General features: G+C 38.5%; 1 protein-coding gene across 1 annotated transcript in view; it reads left to right on the plus strand.

Moving 5' to 3' along the window:
* The window catches only part of USP10 (ubiquitin specific peptidase 10), a 64,622-nt gene that overhangs the window by 15,291 nt on the left and 22,273 nt on the right, over nt 1-27,058 (plus strand). The window contains exons 2-4 of the mRNA XM_090260994.1: nt 9,572-9,640; nt 19,724-19,784; nt 22,938-23,978. Coding sequence (XP_090117120.1) covers nt 9,572-9,640; nt 19,724-19,784; nt 22,938-23,978 — 1,171 coding nt within the window. The remainder of the gene's footprint in view (nt 1-9,571; nt 9,641-19,723; nt 19,785-22,937; nt 23,979-27,058) is intronic.

The raw sequence follows: 27,058 nt of genomic DNA on the forward strand, positions 1-27,058 counted from the left end.
CTTATCCCTAGAACTTGATTTGTTGTGGCTGTTCTCTTTTCATTTTCCTGAATTTATTTCTTCAGCTACTTTATGTCAAGTACTGCACTAACTGCTAGCGATACAAATGAATTTAACTTGGTTCCTGTTTTGGAGGCATAACAATATATGTACAGTGAATTTCTTCCACTTAAAGTATATTGTTTGATGAATTTAACAAATGTATGTATTTGTGTAGTCACCTCCACAGTCAAGATAACCATTTCCATCACTCCCAGAAGTTCCCCAAAGTTTCCTTTGTGCCACCTTGCAGCCTGTCCTCTCATTCATCCCTGGCCCCCGCAAAGATAGAACTTCAGTTGATCCTTGGACAATGCAGGGTTTAGAACTCTGACTCCCTCTGACAAAAGTCATGTGTAACCTTTGACTCCCCCAAATTTAAGTTGCCCCTTAGCATGCATTCAGAGCCCTCAGTGTCCTAAGACTCCTGACCATGGATCAAAAAACAGTACAGGTATTTATTAGAAAAAAAAATTTATGTAAGTAGACCTATGCAGTTCAAACTCCTGTAGTTCAGTCTCTTTTGTGTTGACGTCTGCTTTTTTACTTCTCTCCTCTTCCCCTCCTCTCCCCTGATTAGCACCAAGGTGCTAGTAATGGATGTGAAAATAGGTGGAATCTTGAACTTTTAATAGGGCTATACCAGATAACATGCCCTGAATTCATTCCCTAATTTATCAACTCTGTTCCATGTAATAAAAATTCTTTATAGCAAGTTATTGAATAATGAGGGCTGTCTCTTTTTATCTTGCTGTTTAGTACTTAAAGTTTAGAGCAAAGCAGGTTAAAATTTAACTCATTGTGTAATGTAACTAATGCAGGTGTGGAACTGGAAAATTGGTAAAAGTGGCTTTCTCTTAAATGAATCATGTTTTCCAATTTGGAGATGCAGTTGATCAAAACAAGTTTTAGCTCAGGATCTCCATGAAAGCACCTGAAGTCTTTAAAGCAAACCTATTAAAAATCCTACTTTGAAAGATGAGAGGATGTCTTTTTAAATTTTTTATATTTATTTTTGTATTTTTCCATTACCGTGTATCCCCCTTATACCCTTTTCCACCTCCACCCACCCCTCTCCCCTGAGAGGATATCTGTTGATAGGACTTTAATAGTTAGAATGAATTACACAAACCCTGTGAAATTGGATGCTAAATTGCAGTACTTTGACATTTGAATCCCGAGAAGAAGGGATGCTATCTGTAGCAGTGGCTTTGTTACACAGTTTATCCATTTTCAGGACCCCTCTGTCCCAAGAAAGTAAAGCAGAATTCTGCTACAACCCAATCAAGGAACAAAGGAACAAGCCTTTCTCTGCCTCCCTCTTTTTTTGTTTGTCCGTCTCTCTCTCTCTCTCTCTCTCTCTCTCTCTCTTTTGCCATTTGTAACACATTACAACTTGCAGTCCGCTTGCTCTGTGACAAAACTATAAATGTCACCATATCCTGAACTCTGTGTTTGTCTAATTCACAGTCTATTCTCATAAACTAGCACAGTTCACTGTGGATAATTGGTGCTTGATACATATTGTTAAATCAGCAAAATTGCCACTGTGCATTGAGTATTGAAACGGTGTCATCCCAGATGTCCCCAAAACCACTCACACATTTTCCAAAGTTGAAAGCACCCTGTGACTTCAGTAGATATCATTTAGCGTCTGTTAAGTGCAGGACCATGATCAATAAAATTTAATAAAGAAATTAAAATATTTTTTAATGCAAGTACTGACCTGATTTTTTTACTTCATTTATTTTATTGAGATACAACTCACATACCATAGAATTCATCCATTTAAATAACAGAGTTGTGCAATTTTGGAACATTTCACTATAAAAACCCCATAGCTGTTAGCAGTGGGGTGGCCCTTACCCCCCATTTCCCCTCTGTCGGAGCCTCTGGCAACCACAATCTACTTTCTCTCTCTAGGGATTTGCCTCTTCTGGACGTTTCATATGAATGGAATCATACATGTGGAGGCCCTCTGAGTCTGGCTTCTTTTACTCAGCATCGTGTTTCCAGGGGCCATCCATGTGGTAGCCTGTATTAGGCTGAGAATATTTCCAGACCTGTGTTTCTTAGTCCTTGTTAGATCCAGGAGATCCTTTTGGAACTGGGAAGGACTTTGGAGATTGTGTAGTTCAGCAGCCCCTCATTTTAGAGATGAAATTAAGGCTTTTATTACTCAACAGTTCATTAGTCCTTAATGTTTCTCATATCCCAAATTCTGTTTCCTTGGGTGGGGAAACTAGGGAGGAGACAACTTTGTATTTCTCCTCAGCCTCTTTTTCGTTGTGACTTGGTTCTGTCATTTCACCCAGTGAGGCTTGGCTTTGGGTCTGTACACGGGTGTTGTTCCTGGATATGGGGTCATAGTTGTCCAACTGCCGTGGAACATGTGAAGTACAATGCACATGCCGTGAAGTGTGTATTGATCACTGCCTTTGTATCATAATTTTTACCTCAGAGGCTGATCTGTTTCTGTGAGTCCTTTTGAAAGCAGAGAACATTGTTTGGTGGCCCCCTGCAAATGTAGTCACGCTTCCAGAGATGCAGCTTTGGAAGCGGGACTGAAGGCTGGGCGTGCTGTGCTCCAGTGCCCCCAGGGCCATGCTGTGAAGTGGTGTTTTCTGGGCCCCTTGCTCTGTGGAGAACGTGCAGGGGAACTGGCAACATCTCTCCTTCTCACCTTTAGAATCTGTTTTTCCTTTAGCACAAACACTGCTGTTTTCAGCTTTGCCCGGCCCTTTCCCAGGGGTTTACTGACCAAGACCCTCTGACACTCTGGCCTCTGATCTCCTGGAGGCGAAGCCCAGCACAGCTACACCCAGGGGCTGTGCTTCAGTGAAGTGCCTGGTTTCCATCTGAGCTGTGTTGTCGGCATGCCCCTTCTTCCTGAAGTATTTCATTTCATGTCCTCCCTAGAAATGATCAGAGAATAATCAGGCACAAGACCAGTGGAAGTTCTGAAAGCCTGAGCTGGGGTCAGCTGGAAATGAGGGGAAACAGACCTTTGTTCCTGGTGGGGGTGAAGAGCCACTCTCTCCCAGGCTCACTTCCTTAAGGGGCATGGAGAGGTTGGAAGGCCAACTTGTGGTGTGCTTTCCTGACTGCAGGCCTTTCCTGTGGGCTTCATAGCAGCTGGGAAAGAGCACTTGATGGAGTTTTCTTAATTCCCATTTTTCATCTAACGTTGACGAGGTTGCTTCTGTTAGAAGATTAGAGTTATTAATGATATGAATATTTCTGTAACACGGTGTGGCTGACTGAGGAACTTCAGGCACTTTCTCTGTTTCTCACAGCACCCATTTATTGAGCATCTGTATGTGCTAAACCCTGCACCAGGCTTTGGAAATGCACTTATTAGTTTGGTCAAAAGTTTTTTCCGTAAAATAAAAGACGTGTTTTTCATTTTCACAAATAACTATTGACTTGGATATTTTGAGTCTGTTGGCTGTCCTCCCGTGTGGTATAACATTGATTGTTCTCAGTTAATGTCTCGACTTGATCACTGTCAGCTTGGTCTATGTGACTGTGGAGCATCGCACAGCGAGAAATCTCTAGCACAAAACTTCGCAAATCGCCTTTGACTCATTCAATCAGTTATAGCACCTTCTCTCTACGCTGTACAGATTTTCTTGTGTGTGTGTTTCAGTTACGTTTTTGAAATAACATAGTATAATATGCCAAAAATGTATGTTTTCTTCTCTCTTACAATATTAAAATTGCTACACACAAATTCACCAGTGTAGATAAGTTTTCTTAAAAAATGCATGCTGATATGACAGCTGTCACAATACAACCTAACAAAATTGTTTTGAATGAAGTTAAAGACAACTAAGCACTACTAGAGCCATCTTATGGAACAAAACCAAGTGAACTTTTTGTCCAGCCCAGTACTTGTTCCTGTTGTTTAGTATCCCATGTGAACTTAATTGTCCTGTTTTAGCTCACTCTGCTCTTACAGGGCAAACTGATTCATGTGGTCAGTGACATTTTCTTCCCCAATAAATCCCATCAAATCAGGCAAAGAATCTTTTTTTTTTACCCAAACAATATTTTTAAACTACAAATTGACTTTAAAATATCCTCTAGAGGAAGAAGAATGTTTCCCTTTTACATAAAGAGAGAGAGAAAGGTTTTCCTCAACTGTTTTCAGACATTTAAAAATGTCTCATTTGGAAATAATTTCATATTCACAAAAGTTGCAAAAATAAAAATAGTACAAGGACCCCCTCCCACCCCTTATTTCTTCCATGAACATATGGGGAATACTCATTCTTACTGGAAATAGAAATCCTAACCAAAACTCAGGGTGGTGAACACCTTGCAGAGATGTTGTTCACTGTTGGTACCAGCTTCTTAGCAGTCACCTGTTATCTCAGTAATAAAATTGAAATAACTTTTATATTGGTGGTGAATAACTGCTCACTTTCAGAAACTGGTGCATTTTAAGGATTGAAAATAAATCTGATTATGGCAAGACGATGTGATTCATGTGTATTTTGATGAGTTGTTTATTGATATATGTGAGCCAGTGTTAAAAGAAATTACACTGGAGTTTAAAACAGCTCTGGTTAGCGATTTGCCAAGTGTTAAAAATGATATTTTAGCATTGCATAGTTGGTAGTTAGCTGTTGTTTATGGTGTCTTTTTTGGATTAAATTATTCATCAGATCTTAATCTTTTGTCAGTCAGCTCTTAAAGCTAACACAGGTGCAAACTTAACAGCTTCTCTGCAAATGGGTATATTTGAATAGTTGTACAATGATTTCTGTTGTTTACATTGACTCTTTACAATTACTTTTTAAAAAAATCCTCACCTGAGGACTTTTTTTTAAAATTGCTTTTAGAAAGAGAGGAAGGGAGAGAGAAGTATTGATGCAAGAGAGAAGCATCAGTTGGTTGCCACCTGTATGCACCTAGACTGGGATCGGCGCCCGGACTGGGGGTTGTTTACCCCAGACCAGGGATCAACCCTCAACTTAGGTACGTGCCCTGACTGGGAATCGAACCCACAGCCTTTTGGTTATGGGATGATGCTCCAACTAACTGAGCCACACCGGCCAGTGTGACTTTTTACAATTTAACTTTTAGTTAGGTAAGGTATTTATATGATACAGAACTAAAAACTCTGAAAAGATATACACTAAGAAATCTCATCCCTCTTCCCTACCTTCACTTGGGTTTCCCTGCAGCTCCATGTAAGTTAACAGTTACATTCCCTTTGTGGTTTCCTTTCCAGTGTCTCTTTATGCAAACACCAGTAGCTATTTCTATTTTCCTCTCTTTTTTACCTCCAAAATGTTTTCTTTATTTAATATTATCTTGGAGATGTCTCCCTATTCATACATGAAGCGCTTCATCGTTTTTTTCCCCCAGTGAATTTTTAATCAGATTGAAGGTGTGTTTATCTGTGGAGAAATTATTGACATGAAGTTTTAATAAAAGTACATTTAGAATCTGTAGCAAACTTTTTCAGATAATACTTTAAAAATAAAGAATTAAGTAAAAATAGTATAATTGAAAATAATAGGAAAAAAAAGTTTTCTGGAACCTTCCAAAGCATTCTTTTGGCTGTTGCTTGCAGCCAACTAGTGCAGGAAGTCTGTGTGTGTCAGTAGTTTGGGGTCCCGTTTCTTCCTGTTCTCCTTTACTGACAAGGTTATTAGACTGTTAAGAAATTTTAGTTCTCTTACTGGATTAACAAGATCACTCTTCTGAAAAGACTTTAGGTTGTATATAAACTCAAATAAGAAAGTGTGCTTAGAAATATGATAAATGAGCATTTCATTTTTATTTTTAGTTTTCCAGGAAGAAAATTTGCCTAAAGAAAATACCGTAACTACCCTGTAGAACTATCCTATCACCCTTATATGTCTTTTGCACATTCTGAATTAAAGTACACAGCGTTCTTATTCATAAGAGAAAATAAAATGGAGACCTCTTACCATAATGTTTCTACTCTTTATAATAAATAAAACAATGTGATTCTACTTTAGTGTTTCTTAGTTGACTTTCTAAATTTAGTAATTTAAACTTAATAATTTTTTGATTCCCAACTCTTTGTTTTCTAGTAAGTCTTTTCTCATGGCAGTCTGTGCTTTATTTTATCTGCCAGAATCTCTAAGAATAGATTTTTTTTTAAAAAAACCTTCTGTTTCTTTTGTTTTCTGTGCTTACTGATTTCCTCCATCATTTAAAAAAAAAATCCTCATTCTAGGATATGTGTTTTTATTGATTTTAGAGAGAGAGGAAGTGGAGAGAGAAACACCGATAGGTTGCCTTCCGTACGCACCCTGACTGGGGGTTGAACCGCAACCTCAGTATGTGCCCTGACCAGAAATTGGACCCGCGCCATTCTGGTGTATGGGGCAGTGTTCCAGCCAACTGAAACACCTGGTCAGGGCTTTCTTCCTCATGTTTAATACTTCTGTTGCTGTTGATTTTTCTTCACTTGCCTTTGTGGTCCATTCATATATGAGGACTGAAATCATTAGTGTTTTAATGGGTATGTGTTTTATTGGCAATTAGAAAGGTCACTGTTTCTCCAACAGGCTTTTATGTAATGAATATTTTCATCAGTGCAAAAAGTTCCCTTGTGCCTCTCTCTAATCAGTCCTTCCCCAGACCTTGACAGTCATTGATCTGTTTTCTGTCTGTGTAGTGTTGCCCTAGGATGTTATGTAAGTGTAGTCATGCAACATGTAGGATTTTAAGTGTGGCTTCTTTCACTTTGCATGATCCTTTTGACAATCATTGAGTATTTCATTACATAGATGTACTACATCTACCTCTTGATGGCCATTTGGGTTGTTTATAGTTTTTGGTGATTATGAATAGAGCTGCTATAAACATCAGTATACAGGGTTTTTTGTTTGTTTAATGGACATAGTTCTTCATTTCTCTTGGTTAAGAACCTAGCAGTGGGGTTGCTGGGGTCATATGGTAAGTAACTTTATAAGAAACTGCCAGACTCTTTCCCAGAGTGATTACCATTCTGCATCTGCATCAGCCATGAAGAACATTCCAATTGCTCCACCTCACGAGTAGTTGGTATTGTCAGGAATACATTATTTTATTTTTTTGTTTTTTGTTTTCAATGATTTTTTAAAAGATTATTTATTTATTTTTAGACCGAGGGAGAGAGGGAAAGAAACATCAATGTGTGGTTGCCTCTCACATGCCACTAACTAGGGTCCTGGCTTGCACCCCAGGCATGAGCCCTGACTGGAAATTGAACCAGTGACCCTCTGGTTTGTAGGCTGGTGCTCAATCTACTCAGCCATCCAGGCAGGGCAGGCATATTTTATTTTTAAGATTTTCTTTCTTTATTTTTAGAGAGAGGGAAAAGGAGGGAGGAAGAGGGAGAGAAACATAAATCGGTTGCCTCTTGTATGTGCCCTGATGAGGGACCGAACCCACAACCCAGGAATGTGCCCTGACCTGACTGGGAATCGAACTGGTGACCTTTCGGTTTGCGGGACGATGCTCAACAAATGAACCACACAAATCAGGACTTTTTTTATTTTTATTTTTTAAAGATTTTATTTATTTTTATAGAGAGGAAAAGGAAAGGAGAAAGAGAAGAAGAGAAACATCGATGTTAGAGAGAGGAATATTGTTTCCCAGTCTGGCTTGTGTTTTTTTCTCCTGAGTAAATTTTGAGGCTTGTATTTAGACTTAAAAAGTCTGTAGTCGGACTATAAAAGAATAGCAGTCAGCAGTATCATTTCTTTACCTACATCTCACCTCCATCTTTTTCTGCTTTGTTTTCACACAAAGATACCTTTCCCTTGCCTGAGTGAAATTAACACAAGCTTTTCCCCAGATGATAAAGACCTTTCAGAGCTCACTGAGCTCATAATGAAAGTATTTCTGAATTGTTGTGGGACTCTGCTTATTTTCACCATTACTTTTTTCCCTCAGTTTTATAACTTTGTTTGACAATCAGCAGTTAGTTCTAATCCACATTAATTGTTTGTGAATTTTTGAAAGTGGTGACAGGTATCTAAGTAACCAATGTGTAGAGCTCGATTGGTGACTCTTCATCCTCATTATGTTTTCTGGACAGCCGGACTCAGATATGGTATGGGACATTCCTTATCCTTTGGGCCTAGACAGCTTTGTTGAGTCTTGTGTCAGCGGGCACATCTGGAGTTCCCATCTCCTTCCTGGCAAATTTCTGGATCTGTTTGAGTATCCAAGAGTCACACTTCTTGAACCCACTCCATGGATGCACTTGTGAATGTTGATGGTGTATTCTCTAATGACTACCTTGTTGATGGTAGAATGGCCCTTCCTGCCCCCTTTTGTGGGGGCCATCCTGCTGGGCCCAGGCTGGAAAGGAAAAGCTTCAGAACATTACTTCCAATGCATAGTTTCTTTGCGGGCTGTGGTGTGTGTATCTAAATATTATGTCGAGATGTTACTGTTTTTTAACATACATTTACAATTTTGGTAGCTTCTGAAAAAGAGCTATCCAGAAATGTTTTCCCCCAGAATGTCAGTGCATTCTTATCAACAGGCTGTGAGAGTTCGTTGTTAACTTACTCATATTTACAATAATGATGGGTAATATCCATTCATGTAATATTTAATTATTGGTTATTTTTGAATCACATGCTTGTAAGCTTCCTTGCAAGTTACTAGACTGTCAGCTGTGTTATAGCAGAGGAACCACAACTCTGTTTACCATTTTTATTCCCAGTACCTATCATGGTGCATAGCACTCAGTAGGTGCTAAATAGTTAATCGATTAACTGAATAAATCCTTAGTGAGTGATTCTTTTTGGTAGAAATCTAGTCACAGTGATTATTGTCAGTGACTTATTTCTTGAAGCTCCCGGGAGAATATAAATTGCCAGGCACTTGTTAATCTTGCTTCCGTGTAGTTTAACCAGTTGTTTTTCCAGAAAGCCACAATCAGAATTCTGTGCAATTAGGGTTCACAGCTAGGTTTGTGTCTTAACAAATACGTTTATCTGTTCATCAGGTTTCAGTGCATTTTTAAGATAAAAGTTATATATTTTTAAAGATCATTCATTAAGATCATTAGTATTTTCCCTTTTTGAATTTCCCTATCTTCCCATTTGAACCACGTTTTCTGCTTTTCTTTAGTATGTTTGGCAGAGAAAACTGAAATGGAAGTAGTGACATGAGTCAGCAGAAAGGTAAATGGAACAACTGGAAATGTTTGTTAATCAGAAACTCCCATAAGCAGGACTCTACTTAGGAGTTTGGTTTACAGACCTGTTTTGACCTGTATCAAAATAAACTTTAACAATTTTAGAGTGTTCTTTGACAGTTTTGTAGAAAAAGATAAATAGTATTTTCTTGTTTGTTATTGGAAAATATGACACCTAGATATCTCACCTTGCAGGCCTTTGATTTGTTTAATTAAGAAAAGGTCTTGGGGAGTCTAACCCAAATGTTTCATAGGATTGTTTTAATATATAGTATTTTTCTTTGAAAGTATATAATACATCTAGTTTATATGATCAATGATTCTTTTTCTTTTTTCTCTTTTTCCCCCCAGTATATTTTTGGAGACTTTAGCCCTGATGAATTCAATCAGTTCTTTGTGACTCCTCGCTCTTCAGTTGAGGTAAGACAAAACTTTGTTTTATTGAGTATATGTGGAAATATAGTTAATGGTTATATTTTAGTTTTGGTTTTTTAATTTATGCTTTTCGATAAGGAATTCCAGTGTACAGAAAAGTGCAGAGACTAATATGAGAAACGTCTGAGCCTACCAACCAGATATAACTAATATTAACATTTAACTATATTTATAAATAGCAAAACATGACAGATACCTCCCATTATACATCCCCCTCTTTCATTTCATTCCCCCACAATTCTTTTTCCTATTGAGGACCATTTAGGTCTTTAGTACTTCCACTATATATTTGTCATATCTTCTCATGTTCCTCTGGGTTTCTCCAGAATCTAGGAATAGAACTGCTGGCTTGTGCAAGGGGTAAACATTTTTAGTTTTACTAGAGGTGCTAATCTGCTAAGTGGTTTTAACAGTCTGCATTCCCATCAGCAGTGCATGAGATTTTTCTCTATCTCATTTAAAAATAAAATCTTGCTAATTCTTAGAATAGGCATACTTAAAATTTTTGTTAATCTATGGATGACAAATAGATTGTCATTGTTTTAATTTACATTTCCTGGATTACAAACAGTCGAGCACTGTTAGTTGGTGAATTAACCAATCTCTATTCCTTGTTCATATTTTTATCAAGTGTTTTGTCTTTTTCTTATTGACTTACAGGATTAATAATCTTTGGTTTTGCATATTACAGGTATCTTTTCCTAGCATGAGGGCTTTTAAATTTTGTATATAATGTTACTTCTTTTTCCTTGGTAAGGGGAATACACTTTTTACTTTAATGTCAAGTGTATTAACCTTTTTCCTCATGGTTTATGGATTTTTGGTTTAAAAAAAAATCTTCAAGAAATTCTTCACTTCCTTAAGGTAATAAAGACTTTTTTCCTTCTAAATGTCTTAAGGTTTTTGTTTTTAATTTTAGTATGTAATGCAACTGAAATTGAGGTATTGGTTTTTATTTATGTGAGAGTTGGGGATCTAATAACTTCCTCCACCATGGTAGCGGAAGTTGTCCCAGCACCGTTACTGAGAACTTGGCCCTTAAGTGTAGGACCACATTGTCAGGTCACATCTCAATATGTGCTTGGTTGATTCTTGATCCCCTGTTCTGTGTGCCTATTGGTTTATCTCTGAAGCAATACCATATGTTTTAATTGCAACTTTATAATCAATCTTCTAGCAGGGCACACACCTTCTTATACTTAAAAGTTATTATGGTACTCCTTCATTCTTAACTTTGCCTCAGAAATTTATGATTAGCATGTCAAGTTTCATGAAAAATCATACTGAAATTTCAGTTGGAATTGTGTTAAAATTGTGATTAATTTGTAGGAGAATTAACATTGGTATGATAATTTCCCTAAACATGATTATGGTATATTTCTTCATTTATTCATGTCTCCTTTTATGTTCACTCTTTATGTAATTAATGGTTTCTGTTTTAGTTTAATAAAAACTTACATAGAACATTTTTTCAGATTTGTATTTTAAATATAAAAACTGTTGAAATTGCACTGAAAAGGAAAAACAAGGGAGATGTAAGTATACAGTATATCAAGTAAAATCTTAGTTAACTTTTAATGAAACCTAACTAGCCTTTTAAAAAGGTCCCTTGATTTTAGGTACCTTAATAAATATACACAGTTGTACATCTGCACCCACATTAAATATTTATGTATGGTATTGTTTTATTTAGTAAAATGGGGCAGGAGAAGCTCATTCCTTAGAATAGGGGTCAAAAGGCCAGGGTTGAGGTCTGCTGGGCCACTTACACATGACCTTGGCAAGTCCTTTACTTTCACCTTGGCTTCTTGGATTCTAAAAAAATAATTAAAGTTATGGAGGTGGGATTAAATGAGAACATACTGAAAGTATTATTTAAGCTTAGAGATGCAAAAAGATTTGTTACTTGTTTTCTTCTTTCATTTTAGAAAAAAGAAAGAAAATACAATGTTAGATTTCATTTAAAAAAATGAATACATTTAGGCCCTGGCCAAGTAGCTCAGTTGGTTAGAGCATCGTCCCAGTATGCTAAGGTTGTGGGTTCAGTTCTTGGTCAGGGCACATACAAGAATGAACCAATGAATATATATATACATGTGGAACAACAAACCGATATGTCTCTCTTTCTCTCTCTCTCTTTTTCTCTTCCTATCCCTAAAAATGAATAAATAAAAAATTTTAAGAAATGAATACATTTAGTCCAATGCTATCTCCAGCTCTTGTATTCATTTATGTTAAAAGTTATGATCTTAAGGAACCTAAGGATACAACCCATGATATAGGGAAAGCTAAATTTTATATTGTATTTCCTCAGGCAATTAAATGTATCTATGCATTCTAGAATTCTGTAGAATTGAAGTTTAGTGTTTCCTGATAAGAGTTAATTAGAAAAAACATAATCAGATCCCATATTCCCCAAGCATTAGTGTTAATTGAGGTCTACTCTGTAGACTCTACTAGTGATTCAAATTTTAAATAATTTCTGCCTTTGAATCACAGTAAAATAATGGCGGTACTTGCCAGAATACACAATCTAAAAGGGCTTTTTGTGATCGTCGTCGGCAGCCGTCCGTCTCGAGAGACGATGGTGTAGCTTCTTAAGAGTCTATCTGCACCGCCGAGAATGGCTGTGCAGTCCAACTCGGGAGTGACACGGTATCTGTCTCCTCCCGTGTTGAATCGACATCTTGCGATGACGCTGGAGTGTCCTCTCCAGTGAAGCTGAAGCTACAGAGCCTGGGCAGGGTGATATGGAGGGTCTGCTGTTGCCCATGCAGCAGACCCCCCCCTCTCTTCGCAGCTGAAGGGTCCAAGGGAAAGACGGAGTCAATACAGCTTGGCTTCAGGTGCGCCGCAGGAGTTGCCGGTGTTGACTACAACGTCAAACCGCCTTAGGGACTCCGGCTCCGGATTTTCTGTCGGGGTTTACTCCCTTAGCCTTTCCCCTGAAGAGGTATGCCGCAAGGCAGCGGAGGTTTTTTGGAGTCAGAGTTTTCCTTCTCTGATGTGCCCTGACTGGAAGATCGAACCGGCGACACTTAGCTCGCAGGCCGACGCTCAATCCACTGAGCCAAACCAGCCAGGAAAATTTTGTGATGAAAGTTTTAAAAAACAATAAAGCCCAACTTCTGTACTTTATCAAAGCTTTTCTTGGTGTGTGTGTTTGTGTGGGGTTTGCAAGTGTCAGAATAAAAACTTGGGTTTTCCTGTGATTTGAAAGTGGAAAATGTACCATATTTCAGTTCTGAAGAGCTGGGTTCCTTTCTCACTCTGCCACCTAAACAGACACGATGATCTTGGGGAACATCCTCCGTCCCATTGTTCCTTAAAAAAAAGAAAAAGAAAAGAAAAGAAAACAGAAAGTGCTTGTTTATTTCACAGAAATGTTGGGAAATCATTAATGTATGGTGTGATACCTAATGTGTAACAAATGTTAGCAGATAGATACGAAGGATGTTGATGATAAAAGTTATGTCAGACTTTTTTGCAGAAGTAATGGCTGTGTCTCATCAAAATGAATTATAGCCAGAAATCTTAGTGTATCTGGGCCTGTTTGGGGGTCATCTTTTTTTTGCTTTTGAGCATACATTGAGTATGAGGATAGGGTGTGGCAACTGTTATCTGTCAGAATCACATGTGGTCCAGCATACCTCAAAAGGGAAATACAAGCTAAATAATATGAATGGGCTGAGTTGCTTTCTCAGTTATTACAGTTTGGGTGTTTGGGTTATAGTAACATAATCATATGGCCATAGACTGTTTAATGTGGTGATGCATGGTTGGATTGGTGGGTGTGTGAGTGATGCTATTTAACTTCTGCATAATCAGTTGGCCTTTTACCTTGTAGGTAAAATAATTGCATCTCCTACTTGCGTTTTTCCTACCATGTGGCATAAATTAGACTCTAGCCTTATTCCTCAGGTACATTTTTGGCTACTAGGAACTGGATAAAGCATCCCTCCCCCCCCTTTACCTGGGGTTAAGAATTGGAAAACAGAGATTTGAGGAAAGTAAAAATAAAGACAATTTTATAAAAATATAAAGAATTTATAAAAACATAAATGTTTAGGACTTCCAGTCAAGATGGAGGTTGTAGGTCCCCCTCCCACCAAAGAAAACACACCCACACTGTATAAAAACACACACACACACACACACACACACACACACACCCGCCCCGCCCCGCCCCGTGGGTGTATACACAAACTATTTTGGTTTGGGGAAAGTATTTACCTAAATGTTGACTTGTTTTTTTGTTTATTATTAAAGGATTTTATAATATTCTATGACTGTTCCAAGTATAATTATTACCATGTACTCAGCACATCCAGAGTCCTAAAAATACTTTATTTTTTAGCACTGATAGGGTTTATAGTGAATTTCACTTGATGTTTTAAGCTTCCTCTGGTTCAGACTTAATATCTGTTCTCTTTATTCAGTTTTTAGAAGCAAGTAACATGTAGAAACATACAGGTTGGAGGGATCAGTTTCCCCAGAAGGAAGGTTGAAAGAGGAAGGGTAGGGAAAACCTGATGAGGAAAACTTGCACAGAACTAATATATTGTGAACTGAGTCTTGAAAAATGAGTATGAGCTCTGACTGGTGGGTCTCAGTGGGTTGGTGTCATCCCATAAATGGAAAGGTTGCCAATTTAATTCCCAGTCAGGTCACTGGTTGGAGCGCATGCGAGAAGCAACCAATAGATGTTTCTCTCGTACATCGATGTTTCTCTCCATCTGTTTCTCCCTCACTTCCCCTCTCTTTAAAAATAAAATCCTAAAAAAAAAAGAAAAAGATTTTGGCGTAGGTAGACACATTTTGCCTCCATGCACAACCATAAGAAGGAACACAACTAACCTCAAAACAAAAAACACCCAGAACTTCCAGAAAATTGAACTGTATGGAATTCCAACAATCAAGGATTTAGAAAAGCCATATTCATCCAGATGGGTATGATGGCGGGAGCTGGGGTGGAGAGGATGCTGTGTGGCAGCAGTGAGCTGCAGCCCACGGAACAGACAGTCCCATATTGACATGCGGTGGATAAAAATTAGGAAGGACACCTGGGGAGCGAGCAATCCAAGCCTCAGGCCAGACCGTGTAGCCCAGGGTTCCAGCACCAGGACAATAAAGCCTCATACTTCTGGCTGTAAAAACCAGTGGGGGTGGGGGAAGCAGAAGAAACTGCCGGTCTCTCAGGAGAGTCAGTTTAAAGGGTCTGCACGGTCCTAGAACATACTGCAAACACACCCACTCTGGGAACCACCACCAGGCCAACAGCTAGAGAGAGAGGCGCAAGTCACATAAAGGAAGTGTGTGAAGTGACTGGAAATGGGTAAGTGCTGAGCAAGTCTCCAGCAGCCAGGCAGTACCATCATGGTCCCCTCTCTGACCCCTCCCCCACATACAGAGCCACAAAGCAGTGAAGTGCATTGCCCTGCCCTGGCAAATACCTAAGGGTCCACTCCTTACAACATAACAGGTACACTAAGACAGGGAGTCAAAGCAGCTCTACCTGGTACAGAGAAACAGACAGGGAAGCTGCACAGTTGAGGAGACAAAGAAATATGGCTAAAAGGAAAGAACAGAAAACCCAGAAAAAGAACTAAACAAAACAGAGATAGGCAGCCTATCAGATGCAAAGTTCAAAACGCTGGTGATAAGGATGCTCAGAGAACTCATTCAGTACGGCAAATCATAAGGGAAGAAATGAAGGCTACACTAAGTGACCTGGAAAATCCACAGAGAACCAACAGTGAAGGGAAGGAACCCGGGATTCAAATCAATGATTTGGAACATAAGGAAGAAATAAACACTCAACCAGAACAGAGTGAAGAAATAAGAATTCAAAAACATGAGAGAATAAGAAGACTCGTTGACATCACCAAAAGTACCAACATCCAAATCATAGAAACGCCAGATGAGGAAGAGTAAGAAATTGAAAACTTACCTGAAAAAATAATGAAAGTAAACTTCCCTAATTTGGTGAAGGAAAAAGACATACAAGTTCAGGAAGCACAGAGTTGCAAACAAGTTGGATCCAAAGAGGACTGCACCAAGACTTACCATAGTTAAAATGCCAAAGGTTAAAGATGAAGAGAGAATCTTAAAAGCAGCAAGAGAAAAGCAGAGAGTTACCTACAAAGGGGTGCCTATAAGACTTATCAGCTGATTTCTCAAAAGAAACTGCGGCAAGAAGGGACTGGCAAAAAGTATTCAAAGTGATGAAAAGTAAGGACCTGCAACCAAGTTTACTCTATCCAGTAAAGATAGAATTGAAGGACAGATAAAGTGCTTTCCAGAAAAGGTAGAGCTAAAGGAGTTCATCATCACCAAGCCCTTATATGAAATGTTAAAGGAACTTATTTAAGAAAAAGATCAAAACTAAACAGTAAAATGACAACAAACTCACAACTAACAACAAACGAATCTCAGAAACAATAAGCAAACAACTAGAACAGAAACAGAATCATAGATATGGAGATCATTTAGAGGGGTGTCAGCAGGGGGGTGACGGGGAGAATGGGGGGAAATGGTATAGGGATTAAGAAGCATAATTTGTAGATACAAAATAGATGGAGAGGGGGATGGGGCGGTGTTAAGAATAGTACAAGGAACAGAAGCCAAAGGACTTATATGCATGACCCATGGACATGAACTAAGGGTGGGTGGTTGCTGGAGGGAAGCAGGGTACCAGGTGGAATGGGGCAAAGGGGGTAAAATTGGGACAACTGTAATAGCATAATCAATAAGATAATTTAAAAATGTTTAAATATAAAAGCATTGTCTACAAAAACATTCCTTTCAGCTGAGTTTTATGTCTGTCTTTGTTTGAAAGCTTGCAACTGGCTAGATAGGAAGGCCACTAGTTTAACAAAATCAGAAGAAACAAATCCAGCTGATGTGATCTTAAAAGGCATTCCTTGGAAATATTGCAGGTTCCCTTTCAGACCACTGCAGCAAACTGAATATTGTAGTAAAAAGTGAGTCTTAAGAATTTTTGTGTTTCCCACTGTATATAAAAGTTTACACTAGTCTGTTAAGTGTGCAGTAATATTGTCTAAAAAAAAAACTACATACCTTAATTAAAAAATACTTTATTGCTGAAAACCACTAACCATTATCTGAGACTTCAGTGGGTAATAATCTTTCTTGCTGGTGGAGGGTATTTCCTCCATTTGATGTGTTTTCTTTGCATTATCTGCAAAGAGCATTTGCAAAAGGAAGTGCAATAAAATGAGGCATGCCTATATAAGTTTTTAAAAGGTAATTGTTATCTTTTCTAAAGCTGTGCTCTAGTTCAGAAGCCAGGGTGATTTAAAAATGAGTTTCTCCAACTGTAGAAAATACAGTCAACCTATGAATAACTTATGTTTTGAACCCCAGTCATAATCATGTTATTGGTGTTGAAAGTAGGGAGAGAATGCTAATTATTTGTGAAAACTTCCAGAATCTCATCATTAGAGACAACATGTAAACCTTAACCTGCTACTGAATAATGAGTCTAGGATAGCATAGTACATGTGTGTGTGCGCGCGCGCGTGTGTGTAGGGATATAATTAAGATAGTTATTCTCAGTGGTTTGTTGTCTTAATGAGATTTCAGAGGGGATATTTAGGGTTTATGAGGGTCTTTTAGACAACAGAATAAATTGTGGCATCAACAGAAAGATTTTTAAATATTATCAAAGGTCCCAAGACTTTTTTTAATCCTCACCCAAGGACATTTTTTCATTGGTTTTAGAGAGAGAGGAATGGGGAGTGGGTAGAGAGAGGAAACGTTGATTGGTTGCTTTTGTATGTGCACCCAAACTAGGAAATCAAACCCGCAATCTGGGTATGTGTCCTGACTGGGAATCGAACCCATAACCTTTCGGTCTACTGAATGATGCTCCAACCAACTGGGCCACACTGGCCAGGGCAAAAGTCCAGTGATACCGCCTTGTATGTGCCCCAAATGTGGAATTGAACCCGCAATCTGGGTATGTGCCCTGATTGGGAATCGAACCTGTGACCTTTTGGGCTACTGGATGATGCTCCAGCCAGCTGAGCCACACCAGCCAGGGCAAAAGTCCCAAGTTTTGTCTTCACAAGATTGTTAGCAGTATTTCAGACTAGGTGATATTACTGTCTAATATAACCAGATTTCAGTTTTTTATATTTTTCAGTTCATCTTTTTGTGTGAGATGTTATGTTCTTGCTTTGGTTTTTATATTTTGTGTTCTTATAAATAGTTGTATGAAGAGGGAACTTGAAACAATAATTACGATTTATTCTGCTGTGTATTATGTCCAGTTACCACAGACTAAAGGGGTTCTTATGATTGGTGGTGGTTTTGTTCAATTAAAGGTGCCATTTGCCTCTAGAGTAAAAATACAGCATGCGCGCCCGCCACACACACACGCACACACACTCTCACACTCACACTCATTCACTCACTCATACTTCTGGGCCAGAACTTATTCCAGCATTCAGTAAATTCCCACAATTACACCCTTACCAGATTAGTATATCAAAATAAGTGTTTTATACACACTAACAGAAAAGGTCACTATTGCCCAGGAGTCTGCTGGGTGGTCTCTTTTCAGATTCTGCTTCTACCACTTAACTAGATTTTGAAATATGGGGAGGTTAAAAAACCCAGAAACTTTTAGTGCCTTAAAGTAGTATAGATTTCTATCACCAGGGGGCACCCTAATGTCATTGCTAGAAAATTTTGAGAAGGCATTCTGTGTATAGGAGTCTGCTAAATTTCTTTTGTGACTGCAGAGGGACATGCCCCCAATTTGTGGCTTCCTCAGATGCACCTTTCTGCTTCATATGTTTGCGCCAGTGGTAAATGCTGGAGCACCTGGTGTGAGCATTTGAATGTTGTATAGAAAGAATGGTTTTTGCACTTCAGGTTCAAGGCCAGGGTAGCTGATCTCCACGCACAAAATGCTTTCTCCTTTTGTGACAATGGGAAGAATACTGGAGTGCCCCTGCATGGTGGAAATATGTGCAACTCTCAAGTCCTGAATGCGGTTAGTTGTTTTTGAACAGCACTGCATTTTCGTAGCTTCTTATTTGTCATTAGTTCTCTGGAGGGAGAACTTGATTACTTGGAACAGTCAGCTTTTATCTCTGATTATTGAATCGACTTGCTAAGAGTTAATTGGAGAAATCCACTGAAGAAGCCACTTTAAACAGTAGTTCTCAACAGTAGTAGACATGGGAATTACCTGGGTGCCTCTGAATATTGCAGACTTGGGGACCCCACCCCGGCATGGGGCCATCGTACTGCCAGTGCTACAGTGAGCAGACTTGGAGAAACACTGTGTTTTTTGTTTTGCCTTTAGGTAACGATTGTTTGTCTGCTTCTCTTCCCTTCCCATCCTAAACTTTCTTATCTCAAACATCCATTTTAAACGTTTCCAACTCTTAGATATTATGGAATAGCTAGGAAGGAGAGAAATTTATTGTATTATAATACCTTTCTGCTTTTTACAGAGGTCAGACACTTGCCATTTTGCTTGATCTCTTCCAAACAAGGAATGTGATTTCTAGCCCTTAATTTGGTTATTTAAGGCATTGTATTAAAAAGGGAACCATGATTCCCAGACTTTTCCTTACCATTGGACTTTTCCCTCCCTGCTCATGGGCCAGGGTCCTGGCCTCTGCTGGCTGTGCTGGCATGCCCTGGCTGTGAACACAAAGTGCAGATGGTGGCGAAAGACAGGTGGTTGTGGTGTTTATGGGGAGTCACTGACATCCTGTGAAACAACGGAGATAGCATAAGCATTTTATTTGCAGCTGATTTACATGTCAATTAGAGATTATTTTTATTTTTTATTTTTTGCCTCATTTTTGAATCCGTTTAATAACTAAAATACTTAAAACCATTCCTATGGTATTTTTTCTTAAATGAAGATTATTTAATTTTACTTTCTCTTCATGTGTCTTATTTTGGTAGAAATGTCATGAGAAGTTAGATGGATAAAGAGTTTTAATGAAGTGTTGCTTTAATAAAGTAGTGTGTATCGAATTTTAACGTATTGTTGAAATAATTTTTTTTCGATTCTCCTTGTAGCTTCCTCCATACAATGGGACAGTTCTGTGTGGCACACAGGCTATAGATGAATTACCTGACGGTAAGTTTGTCCTCTCCTTCATCTGGCCATATGTGCTGGCGGGCAGGGTACTTGCAAACAATGTTTTCCTGGTTGTTCGTACTCTTTGAATAAATATTCCCTTACAACTTGATGTTTTGGCTGTAAACTATAGGAGATTTAATTACTGAACCACTTTGACTAATGGATTAAAGTTTATTCTTTGCTTCATAGTGTCAGACATTCAAGTTTTAGTTAAGGAAGTGATGTTCAATTCTAGTTATTCCTTAGCAGTTCTCTGTACACAGGTATGTTCATCACAGCCAATGCTTTTTGTCAGAGGTCTGAAGCAGGCTTTCGGTCTGGGGATGGAGGCTGCTGGGTCCAGAGGCTGCTGGGTCCAGAGCTGGCGAATCTCTGAGCGTGTGCTCTTTGCCTGGCTCAGTGACAGCTTGAATCTGTTGTTCCTTTAGTTTTACATTTATGACCCTGTCTGTCACTAATGCTTTTGGGAATTTAGGTAACCTCTTTACCTCCTGGTTTGTTACCCTTTTTTTGGTCTCTGTCACAGACAATTACCTGATCCCTGGAGATGGTGCTTGCTGAGATGCAATGATTTTGTATTGTTTAATTGCTCAATGTTTAAATAACAGCAGGGTCCTTTAATAATTGTAGGTTTCCATTACACAGGTCAAATCTGTCTAGACCAGTTTTCAGTTTGAGTCACATCAAAGGCCCTGGCTGGCCTTGGAGAAACTGAAAGCTAGATCTTTTGTTTGAGAGTCAGGGATTTGGTTCCCTGTTTTGTTAACATGGTCAGACCTGTAAAGGGGGTTTTAATTATAATTTAAGTTTAAATATAAACCTTGAAAAGACTATTCAAACTCTTTATAATAAAATTAGAAGGCGATTATATCTAAAGTTACTAGCAGTTTTATAAGAATCAGTGATATAGGAAATCATAAGAGAAAGAGCAGTTCAAATGATGGCTTCGGTTGAAATAAAATAAAGCTAGAGGGACCTAAAGGCTCTTGCCCTGCTGCCCAGCCTCTGGAGCAGCCTTTTTGTCTGGGTCAGTAGAGTTCTCTGTGTCCAAGCGCTTTGCACACAGTGAGCATGCTGCAGGTGTTTACTCAGTGCTTTAAAATGTTCCATTATTCTTTTCTTGCTACACCTTTCTTTCTAGTTCAGTTAGCGGCCCCACCATCTTCTCAGTGGCATAGGCTAGAGAGTGTGGGTGCTGCAGTGAGCAGTCTTTGGGAAATGCTGGGTGAAGATGTAATTGTTTTATTTGAGATGGTTTTCCTTCTCCCTACAAGCCCACTGCCTGCCTGACCTTAGCATTGAGTGCCCATGTACCCACTATATTGAATGGGTTGCTCAGAATGTGAGTTTTCAGGGCTTGCACCAGTCTTCCAGCCTGACAGACTGGGCTTTGTGCTGACCTCACTGCCGTGCAGTGCAGTGTACACGTGTGCCCGTGACGAGCATTCCTGGGTGGGCAAAGGAACTGTTCGGGTAGGAATCTGCCTCCCAGTGATATGATCAGATGCTATACAGAGTAAGTGTTTGATAATAGCTGTAGCATATTGTAATAGTTCCATTAATATCACATCACATTCTAGAATGTTGTATGATGTGATAAGATTAAGAATTGAGTTGTGGAAGGTACTGTGTGTACTGGAAATAATCAAAATCTTGTACAAGATGCATGACACAACGCATACTAACTTTAGTGTGATTTCACGACGTACACCACAGTCTACAAAGGGTGACCTCCACATGGGAAGTGTTCTTCACTTCTTTAGATACCTCCGTTTCAGTCCACATAACAGCACTGTACCCTCTGAACATCATGGAATAGGTGATGCCTCAAGCAAAGTGATAGAGAAATTAGCTGCTCTTTGGTGATTCTTTTTAACATAAGTAAACAACAAAAACAAAAAAAATAAGTGCTCAGGAGCCAAAGGATTCAAATAGTCATATTGGTGGCTTTATATGTAAACTTGCTGTTGGGTGTAACAGGAACTTCTGTTGTTGTGCAGATCCCTCCCCTGCCCCCACCCAGTCCACTAACTTGCACACAACTGGCCTCTCTCTTGGGCTGTTTTTTCCTTCTATAAAAAGACCTCCAAGGTAAAGTATATGTAGTTTTCTGTAGTGGATCATGATTCTTTTGGTATTATGATTTTATTTTCTTGAAATACATGCCTTGAAAAAACATTGACTTTTTATGCTAGTCTTGGAGAAACTCAGCTATGCACTAAAAATGAATTATAAGGCATGTGTTCTCTTCTTTACTTCAAAATTTATTTATAACTTTATTTTATTAGTTATAAGCTGACATTGTTGCTTGGTGTCTGTTGAAGGACACAATGGATTCTAAAACTCAACCTAATTTCAGAGATATGAAAAAATACACATCTTAGAATGGGTGGAATATCTAGGTTGTTGTCAGTTGAAAGGATGTATTGAACAGTTCCAAAGAGATTTTTAAAAGTTCATGGCCTGACTTTATCTTTTTGGTATTTTAGGAGGTACCTTCACCACTAATGGAACAAATCCAGTATGAATTTATTTAGTGGACCATTAATGTGCATTCATGCAAGGCTATATTCAGACTTAAGGTTATCAGTGAAGGAATCAGGAAATGGATAATTCAAAAAAGTGCTTCTGTAGTATACTTTTATATAGAGGATTAATTCTTGGTGTAGTTTATACTTTCCAAATTACTAAATTACACTAACTAGAGAAGCCATAATATATAGCAATGATTTTAAGTCTCTTAAGTTTGTTGTTGTGATTTCCTTTTCATTGTCTAAAAAACGTGTACCGTACTCTCAGGCATAAAGTAAGCTAGTAATGTCAGATTTAATTGCAGGGTATCTTCAGACAGGCAAAATATTATTTGCTTTTTATTATAATTTCATTTTAATTTCTACCTTCTAAAAGTCTCCTTTTTAGCTACCCTGTGAGTAGCTAAAAAATACAGGCTGTTTTTTATACCACAAATTAAGTATAATTTTATAGTTATTTCAGCAAGTTATTCAGCACAGAAATAAAATGTTAGCTTTGTTAAACACTTTAATGTTTTAGTTTTCAAAGACAAAATAAATAATTATTGCTATTTTCATAGTTGGTATAGCTGTATTCTTAACAAATGGGATATTTACCGACTGTCTTCTTTCTAAATAGGACAAGAATATCAGAGAATCGAGTTTGGTGTTAATGAAGTAATTGAACCCAATGACACTTTGCAGAGAACTCCCAACTACAGTATTTCAAGCACATTGAATCCTCAGGCCCCTGAATTTATTCTTAGTTGCACAACTTCCAAAAAGATCCCTGATGACATAAATAAGGAAGCAAACTACAGCTCCATCGACTGCCAGCACCCAGGCTCTGCCCTTGCTCTGGATGGCAGTTCCAATGTGGGGGTGGAAATTTTGGAAAATGATGGCGTCTCAGGTGGTCTTGGACAAAGGGAGCGTAAAAAGAAGAAAAAACGTCCGCCTGGATATTATAGTTACTTGAAAGATGGCAGCGAAGGTAGTATTTCCACGGAAGCCCTGGTCAATGGCCATGCCAATCCAGTGGTCCTGAACAACGTGGGCACAGAGGATGTCGAGTTGATGGGCGATATGCCCTTGCTGGGGACACCCAGGACTTGTAGCAGCCCTCAGGACTCCTTGGACTTCGTCAGTGACGCTGTGCCTGGTGGTTCTTTCCCCCGAGCTCTGGACAGCAATGCTAGGACTGCAGGGCAGCTGGAGGGCTGCCAGGGGCCGGACTTTGAACAGTCCTGCCTCACCGTAGAGGCTGGCAGGGACAGCCTGTTGAGGACAGCTATGGCTTCCCCTTATGTTGGGACTGATACTACTGAACACCTTGGAGTTGCTAACGGACAAATACTTGAATCCTTGGGTAAGGGCTCAGCTGCCAACGGGGTGGAGTTGCACACGGTGGAAAGCATGGACTCGGACCCAGCTAAAGCCGAGAGCACTTCCCCTCCTGCCGATGCCCCGGCCTCTGTGGCGGGCTCCACTCCCGTCAGTCAGCCTAAGTCATGGGCCAGTCTTTTCCATGATTCTAAGCCCTCTTCCTCCTCGCCCGTGGCTTCTGTGGAAACTAAGTATTCCCCTCCTGCCACATCTCCCCTGGTCTCTGAAAAGCAGGCTGAAGTCAAGGAAGGGCTTGTTCCAGTTTCAGAGGATCCCGTAGCCATAAAGCTCGCAGGTATAGTTCAAAAGATACAGGTCAAAAGTGAAGAGGGGAGCAGATCTCATCGCCTGTTGAGTGAGAAGTTTGAGACAGTCTGGGCTTATAAACTGTGGTGATAGATTGTTACCCAGAGCAATAGTAGATTACCTGTGTGTGAATAGAAATTTCTGAAGAATGCCTGTGCCTTAAATGTTATTTAAAAGCAAAATAATATATAAGCAAAATGGGAAGGGGATGTCATACCTTTATGTTAAGTGAAAAATTTATGTCTGTTACCAGTTCTTTCCTGTTGACAAACAACATTTCCATTTCTTGCATTTTGATCAAGTAATTCTGCTCCATTGTGACTGTATAATGGACTTGTCTTATCTGTTACACCTATTGTACACCTTTGGTATGATAATCCCTGATTTGACCTCACTTTGCACTGTTTCTTTTCTATATTTCTTAAGATATAAGAACACATTTGGGGTTTTCCTTTTTAATGCCTGTTTTGGATTGAGTAAATGGATTTTACTTAGTTTCAGCACATCAAGATCAAGCTCTTGCCACGGAAAGAAAAACTGGAACAATTTGACTCAAATGTTTCATTTTGAGGTGCTAAAGCTCAAAAGTGGAACTAATTCACAATAAAAATATAAAACTGCATAATTTGCAGTTGTTTTTTAAGTTAAAGTAGGAAGTCAGAAATATAGAGAAGCATGTATGTTTATACGTATTTAAGAAACCAGAGCCATTTCTTCAGGTTTCATTGTACCAAGTTTAGTAGCCTACTCTTCAGATTCTTACCCCATTAGCCAAGTTAAAATAAGCTATCTTATTTAGGCTTTGTGTGGTTTTCTGATTTAACATTTTGGAACATCGGACAGCATTACCAGGATAAGGATGAATGCAGCTGCAAGCTGTAAAATGCAGAACATTTTATGAATGGTCAGAATTCCATCACCTATAAAACATTCTTTTGATGGCAAAAACATGACAGCAAGGGATGCCTTTTTTTTAAGTGAGCATTTTATTCCTTATTCAAAATACATTATTTTGAATACTTTGGTGTCTGTGGAGTTATCTTAAAATGGGAAGGTAATTGGTAGGCCAATTGTCTTGGGCTTCATACCTGTTTTTAAAACTCAGAAGATTTTTTAAATTATAACTTTTAGAATGTATTCATTGCAAGGGAATGCTGTTACAGTCAGGATAAGACAGTGTAAGTCTTTGTATAAATCATTAAGTTAAAAGTTTATTTTAACCTGTAATGAGAAATGCATGGTGGGATGCTTTTAAAAATGTACATTCTTAAGTTGAAAGTCTTGAAGACAATGTAATTAAACTTTTGCTCCTAAAAATTACTTCACAAAGGAAAACCTCTATTCCTGGGAAATTTTCTCAATCTTTATTTACAATAAGAAAGAACATTTCATTTTGAATGTTTTAAAACATTCTAGCCATATGACTTTACATGTGTTTGACACCTAGCTTGCTTTGTTCTGCATATGTTAAAGTCTAATTAACCTGCTAAATCTATTGTTAATCTGCTTTGTAAAATACTTTGAATGTAGGGGTTCTTAATTCCTTGTATTAGTGGAGAACATGGCTACAATCTAAGTAATTATATTTGTGTTGATGTAGTATGTTTCCCTATCCTCCCCACACATTTATTTTCTTATACTATTTTGAGTAGACCAGTTACAAAGATGAGTTAATTGTCTGAGCACAAGTATAGTTCCTTATAAAATACTTTATTCTTTTGAGGCTGTTTATTGAGCCTTAGAAATATAGATTGTAGTTGCTGATACTTTTCAGTATTACTTTCTGTAAGATAATGCAGTGATAGTAGTCATACTAAATAACACTCGGAATCATAGAGCTTAGGTAAAGTGGTATTGTTTGGACTTTTGGACTTTTCCCCTTTTTCATATTGTCCATATTTTTATGATTTGCTTCATAAAAATGATAAAAATATATTCAATTTATTATGTCAGATCCACTACCACAAACTACCCTTCAGTGGACATACTCTTAGGCATAGGCCCACTTAATTTAAGCAGCATGTCACTGAAATTCTAGCTCCATTAAAAAAATCTATTGACTTTGGTTATCTTAGCATTTGTCCCTCATTAGCATAAAGCTGGTTCTACTGAGAGAATGATTTTTATGTTTATCATTATACTTAATAGCTTTTGGGAAAGGGGGAAGAAAGGAGCAGTTTGGACATTGTCAGCTGTTTGGATGTTCACATTTCACATTTCTGCATCATCTGCCCTGCCATAAATCTCTACTTAAAATGCCAACTAAGTTTTGTGGAACTACAAGTGAGATACAAATTAGGAAGATAAATGAACTATAAAAGAATACTACTCACATATAAGGCATTTTGAAGTGAAATACAACCTACTCTTGATTCATCATAAACTGTCCATTACATTAATGGTTTCTGCTTTCAGCTTCTTGGTGACCGGGCCTTCTTCACAGTTTATATTAGTGGTCAACATATTGTTCCATTGGCTGTTTCTTCTTAAATATAAACCCTATTTAAGAAGGAGACGAAAGCCCTGGCTGGGTGGCTCAGTTGGTTAGAGTGTCGTCCTGTACACCAAAAGGTTGCAGGTTCGATCTCCAGTCAGGGACCTACCTAGGTTGTGGGTTTGATCTCTGGTCAGGGTGTATACAGGAGGCAGCCGATTGCTGTTTCTCTCACATCAGTGTTTTCTCTTTCTCTCTCTAAAAATCAATTAAAAAAACCCAAAACATGTCCTCAGGTGAGGATTTAAAAAAAAGAAAAAGATGGAAGGGAAGAACACTTCAACGGAAACACCATTAAATGGAGAAAGCAACAAAATCATTACAAGTTGGATCTGCTCAGGAAAATGAATTCCTGTGTCCATATTTAGTTGAGATGTAAACAATAATTTAGCTTATTATTTGTCTTTGTTTTGGTGGTTTATAAATCATATTTATACTCCTCCCTCCAAATCGGGAAATGATTTCACAGTTTAGCATTTTTTCTTCAAATTCTCCAAAGTGGCGTTAATGTAGTATGCCCTAAGCTAAAAAGAGGTGCATCACTTGTGGGCAGGAATCCACCCTTGTGGATTGTG

The sequence above is a fragment of the Furipterus horrens genome, unplaced genomic scaffold (genome assembly GCF_987537825.1).
Source record: "Furipterus horrens unplaced genomic scaffold, mFurHor1.1.pri manual_scaffold_13, whole genome shotgun sequence".
Taxonomy (NCBI): domain Eukaryota; kingdom Metazoa; phylum Chordata; class Mammalia; order Chiroptera; family Furipteridae; genus Furipterus; species Furipterus horrens.